This window comes from Salvelinus alpinus, chromosome 2, assembly GCF_045679555.1.
Source record: "Salvelinus alpinus chromosome 2, SLU_Salpinus.1, whole genome shotgun sequence".
In the NCBI taxonomy this organism is placed as follows: Eukaryota; Metazoa; Chordata; class Actinopteri; order Salmoniformes; family Salmonidae; genus Salvelinus; species Salvelinus alpinus.
In genome coordinates this window covers 47,046,401-47,052,154 of record NC_092087.1, presented here as the reverse complement: position 1 = coordinate 47,052,154, position 5,754 = coordinate 47,046,401, and the positions used below count along the sequence as shown (strand labels likewise).

The 5,754-nt window shown below is 44.4% G+C and overlaps 1 protein-coding gene across 1 annotated transcript; it reads right to left on the bottom strand.

Moving 5' to 3' along the window:
- Positions 1-210: 210 nt before the first annotated feature.
- Positions 211-4,197, bottom strand: LOC139550936 (vesicle transport protein GOT1A-like). The gene is made up of 5 exons (XM_071362225.1): positions 4,054-4,197; positions 3,685-3,776; positions 3,130-3,308; positions 1,441-1,504; positions 211-1,065 (listed from the first exon to the last, which is right to left on the bottom strand). The coding sequence occupies exons 1-5, from the start codon at positions 4,076-4,078 to the stop codon at positions 1,042-1,044; spliced, it is 384 nt and encodes a 127-aa protein (XP_071218326.1). The 5' UTR covers positions 4,079-4,197; the 3' UTR covers positions 211-1,041.
- Between the last annotated feature and the right edge of the window lie 1,557 nt (positions 4,198-5,754).

Sequence of the window (5,754 nt, the reverse complement as noted above, 5' to 3'; positions counted from 1 at the left end):
CCGATATTGTTCCTTATTCTTGTATTTAAACTGCACAAAAGGGGGTCAGGGTGTTACAAAATAGCGCTAGTCCTTTTCCCTTCGCTCAAAAATATGTGAAAAATGTATTCATGAGACATTCTGAATAATAGAAGGCATATCTATTTATAAATTAAATACAGTGTAATGGCTCTCGTTGGTGGTAAGAAGAGTGGACCAAAGCGCAGCGTGGAAAGTGTTCATGATTCCTTTTATTTGAAAAAACACTCAAACAAAATAACAAACGTGAAAACGAAAGCGCACAGTTCTGTCAGGCAGAAACACGAAACAGAAAACAAGATCCCACAAAACCCAAAAGGAAAATGACAACTTATATATGATCCCCAATCAGAGACAACGATAGACAGCTGCCTCTGATTGGGAAACACAAATGGCCAAAAACAAAGAAATAGAAAACATAGACTTTCCCACCCGAGTCACACCCTGACCTAACCAAACATAGATAATAATAAGGAACTCTAAGGTCAGGGCGTGACATACAGACATCACACGACACTTTCGAAATGTACACCGTCATCTACAAAGTAATAGATTCCATGTTTACCTTAAAATAAAGTGTGTAATAAAGGTTATGATAAACGGTAGATCAAAAACATGGTTTTATTATAAAATACATTAGTGGAATGGCAAACACTCATTGCCACACATGGTTTCTCTGGTAGATCATTTTTACATAAACATTTTAAGAATAATAGTTCATGTCCATTGGTTAATACTTGTTGATGGACAAGGCTCTTAGCTACCTCGTCTCCACCACTTCTCTGTCAGTCTCTGTCAAAGGTTGTAGCTAGTCTGAGCCCATAAGCTTTTCCTTTTTTAATCCATCACTTTCATCCCTCCTCTCTTCTTTGTAGCCTCTATTCAACTCCTCCACTCTCATTCTCTTTCCTCAGACCATGGAAGGGCTACTTCCTAGGGAGTTGTTGTATAACAGAGATAAGAAAGAATAGAGATAGTGAGAGAGAGAAATGTAGAGAGAGCTTCCACTACCTTTCTCTTCTCTCAGACCATAGAGGAGCTGTTTCCCTGGGAGAAGGAAAAAAAAGAGAAGAGAGGGAGAGATTTCAGTCTTCATGAAGCAGGACTTTTGGGAGACTACAGCTTTCCACTAGACACATTGTGAAAATGTTACGTGGAATAATCCTCTCTTTGTTGAAACATCGGGGGTGTCTACCCAAACCTCAAGCAGTCTTGGAGTGGGCTAATGCATTGTAGTTTTTTCCCATTGCTATCTTAGCTCAAACAACGGTTCCCAAATGTACTGATATATCTCCAATATTTTATGGGAGAATTATACAAATCATGCTTATAATTAAATCAGAACGTATTATGTTTATACAAAGTTATGAGCCTGGCATAGTCACAGTCACAGTTGGAAAAAATAAAGATTATTGCTCTCACCACATTGAGATAGGGGATATTAACCAACGATAAAATGAATCCAAACGCCACAGGGAAGAATGACCTGGAGGGAGATAGACAAATAAATATGATGTGAGAACATTCTGACCCAGCAAATACTGTCAGTTCAGCTTAGAACTACCACAGTGTGAGTCTGTCTTTAATGTTACCCAGGTTTCCAAGACAAATTTCCATTCGGGAAATATGAATGCAATCTTATTTTCTATTAGAACCACAGGGAGGTATCAGACATTTATGATTTTTTGAAATGTAAGCTTTCTCACATGTTTTGGCCACGGTAAAATGTTTGTCTTAGAAAGTGGTTCAAGGCTGGTCCCTGGATGTGGTCAGTAAAGTGATATACACTTTGTGGCCTGTTTAGTAGGAACACCACCCCTTTCATGAAAATGGATCACTCCTACAGACAGTCACATGGCCATGGTTTGATTTATAAAGCAGATTAAACTAGAGGAGAAAGAAACTCACACCTATTTATGCGAGGTGCTGGATAGCGAAGCAGAACACTTGAAAAATTAAAGGAGAGCCGCACACTCTAGGAGCTCAGATGCAATAATTTAATAATAACATTTCGACAGACAAGCTTTATAAAGCAGGCAGATAGGCATTGAGGCATTCAGTTACTGTTTGACTGAAAGTTAGAATGGGCAAAATGAGTGACCAACGCAACTTTGAGCATGGTATGATCATCGGTTCCAGGCTTCCAGGTGCCTGTTTCCAGTATCTCAGAAAGGTTCGGGCTCCTGGGCTTTTCACGCACGACAGTGTCTAGGGTTAACCAATAATGGAGCAACAAACAAAAAAGATCCAGTCAGCAGTAGTCTTGTGGGCAAAAACAGCTCTTTGATGAGAGGTCGAAGCAGAATCGCAAGAATCGTGCAAGCTAACAGGTGGGCCACAAACAGGCAAATAGTGGTGTACAGAACGACATCTCAGAGAGTACAGGGATCTAACCGAGGAACAGACAGATATAGGAGGGGCAATCAACAAGGTAATGGAGTCCAGGTTAGTCCAGCAAGCGCTGATGCGCGTAATGATGATGACAGGTGTGACTGGCGGTCCTTGACCGCCAGTAAGGAGGAGCAGGAGCAGACGTGACACATGATATGTGAATGGGCAACATTCCATTCCGAAGTCGGAGTTTATATTCTCTTGCTTCAGTCTAAATAATTGCTGCCATCGATTTCAATTAATTTTGCGCCATTTTTTATGTGGTTGGAACTTTCCAATCAGTCGGTATGAAAGAGATGAAACGAGGCAGGCGTTTAAAAATATGGTGCTGTCGCCAAGGTACTCTATGTCTCTCATCTAACATAATCATCTCCCAGCTATTGTCAATGGTGTATTGGAGGCGAAGTCAGGTGCAGGAGAGCAGAGTATAATGAACAGGTGCACTTTTATTATAGTTCCAAAAACGAGAGCACTTCATAAATCATATGCGCTCAAAAAACGGAACATAAAAGTAAAACGCGTAAACTAACACCACATAACATGAAACAATTACACACAAAACATGATGGGAACCAGAGGGTTAAATACAAGTAGATTGATTGGGGAAATGAAAACCAGGTGTGTATGGAAACAAGACAAGACAAATGGATATATGAAAAATGGAGCGGCGTTGGCTAGAAAGCCGGTGACGTCGATCGCCGAACGTGACGTTTTACACACCTGAACAGGAGCACGAAGCCGTAGCTCTCCACAGCCATGCCGATGATTGGCCAGCGGAACAGCACCAAGGCCACGCCCCCCAGGAATAAGGTGGAGCCTCTGAGCTTCTGTCTCTGGAAGAAGAACCCTGCCGTCCTTCTCAGGCCGATGATGAACGCCAGGCCAGCCAGAAACAGAACCTGAAGGAAAGAAGGACGAGACAAGCTTTGTTTGAAAACGTAGAAAATACATTCTTCCTGTTTGTGCAGCTAATATTGTCACTGTCACTATTACTTCCTGTTACTATGACTATTGTCAAGCAACCCAATTGCCGTTGAAAAAACTATGTAGACAGTACAGTGCAGGTGTGTATTAATTCCAAAATATTGGTTATAGAATTACAGAGTACCATGTGAAACAGTATAAGTCATGTTGTGTGTAACATCATGTTATTAATGTTATATCAGTGGCCTCTGTTGACCTGTTACCTGCTTCCCCTAGCCAGGTGGTGAAGGAACGTTGTATGGTGGTGAGAGGGGAGCACAGTGTCAGTGTGTGATAGCGATTATTACTCACATTTCCAAATGCCAGTAAGACAGAGTCAAAGTACAGCAGCACGCCAAAGAGCAGAAAGAAGAGGCCGAAGCCAGTGAGACCAACACCAATCTCTGGAACACACACACACACAAACATTTGTGAGAGTCAGCCCGGGGAGTTCAACCAACTATAGGCCGACAGACTGTTCATACATTTAGACAAACCTCTAGAAGTAAAACTCACACTATTCATATCCATAAAGGCTTTCACCATAACACACTTCAAAGTTCAAAGTCTTCATAATGACATCACGCAAGTCTAAGTACATGTTGCTTAACGCAAGTCTCAGAGTTGAGGGTAAAAAAATGTACATGGTGATTGTATGGACAGCTGTTATTAACCACTTACTCTGAGTCTCTGTGATTGAAACCATGATGATGTTTTCGTCCTACCCTGAATTCTCTCTCCTTCACTCCCCCCTGTTGCGTATCTCTCTCGCTCCTTCTCCTTGGGAGTTCGGTGTAGATCTGTGCTCCTTCCTTCTCTGTGGTGACCTTTGAACTGAGCTGTCACCGTGTGAACATTAACCAGACTGGAGGGTGGAGATGGAGGGAACCCCAAAAAGTCACCAGACCTTAGCGATGAGTAATTTTTATTTGAATCAATACTGGGATTGCCAATAGCATCTGTTAATCCATTCATTTATACTGGAGCTGCCTTCCCTGAAAAGGTGTCTCTTTGAAAAGGACTCAGATTATCATAATGGGATTTCCAAGCTTGAATCAATCCCTTAGTTTGAAGAAATGAGCAAGGGGTGGATTGGCCATCTAGCAATTCTGGGGGGAAAATATGGTTGGTGGGCGAGTCGAAATTGACATGGCCTGTTAAGATTTTGCGCAATTTCTCTGTTACATGCTGACTAAACCAGCCGCGTTGCGTGCACAAGTGTTGCAAAATAAATGTACACATACAGTGCATTCAGAAAGTATTCATACCCCTTGACTTATTCCACATTTTTCTGTGTTACAGCCTGAACTACAACCATCTCTAATCAAATCAAATACAATTTTATTGGTCACATGGTTAGCAGATGTTATTGCGAGTGTAGCGAAATGCTTATGCTTCTAGATCTGACAGTGCATGTCACGAATCCCACCGGAGGCGGTTCCTCTTCCTGTTCGGGCGGTGCTCGGCGGTCGTCGTCACCGGTCTACTAGCTGCCACCGATCCCTTTTTTCCCTGTTCGGTTGGTTGAGTCTTATTGTTTTCACCTGTTCCTTCTGTTAGGTTGTGGTGGATTGTATTTTTGTGGTATTTACGCCGTACTGTAGTGGGTCCTGGTTTGGGCCGGTCTGGGTTTTATTGCGCCTTAGTGTGTTGGCGTGACCGTGTCAGTACCAGATTAAATACGTTTGTCCTAACCTTCTGCTCTTTGTGCCTGATTCCTGCACCCACGCGTTACAGAAGCACGCACCACTATGGAGTCAGCAGGAGCAGCGGCCACCCTTCTTCCATCTATGGAGGAGCGTGTCCTCCATCATACAACCATCCTCCATCGTATTGGGTCTGCGATGGACCAGATGATGGAGAGAATGGAGCAATGGGAGAGCAGTGGTCTCCCTACCTCCCCCTCAGCTCTGCCTTCGACGACTCAACCCATTCCTCCGGCGGCGTGCGGCTCCAGCGCAATTCGTCTTGCACCCCCGAGGGAGTACGATGGAGCGACTGCTGGGTGCCAGGGCTTTTTGCTCCAGCTCGAGCTATACCTGGCTACCATTCATCCAGCCCCCTCGGGTGAAGAGAGTGTGAGCGTCCTCGTCTCCTGCCTGACGGGTAGGGCCCTGGAGTGGGCCAACGCAGTTTGGAATGGCCCAGACTCCACTCGGGACCACTACCCAGAGTTCACCCGCCATTTCCGGGCCATGTTCAACCACCCTCCTGAGGCCCGAGCGGCGGGTGAACGGCTGTTCCACCTTAGGCAGGAGACGAGGAGTGCGCAGGACTTCGCGCTGGAGTTCCGGACCTTGGCTGCTGGTGCGGGGTGTAATGACAGGGCCCTGATGGACCACTACCGGTGCAGCCTCCGGGAGGACGTCCGCAGGGAGCTAG

What these genes read in the sequence shown, in the direction of transcription:
- LOC139550936 (XM_071362225.1), bottom strand. Translation starts at nt 4,078, where the DNA reads ATGGTTTCAATCACAGAGACTCAGA. An exon ending in TCTTACTGGCATTTGGAAAT is followed by an intron (nt 3,309 to 3,684) that starts GTGAGTAATAAT and finishes TCTTTCCTTCAG; the next exon opens with GTTCTGTTTCTGGCTGGCCT. An exon ending in GGCTTCGTGCTCCTGTTCAG is followed by an intron (nt 1,505 to 3,129) that starts GTGTGTAAAACG and finishes ATCTCCCTCCAG; the next exon opens with GTCATTCTTCCCTGTGGCGT.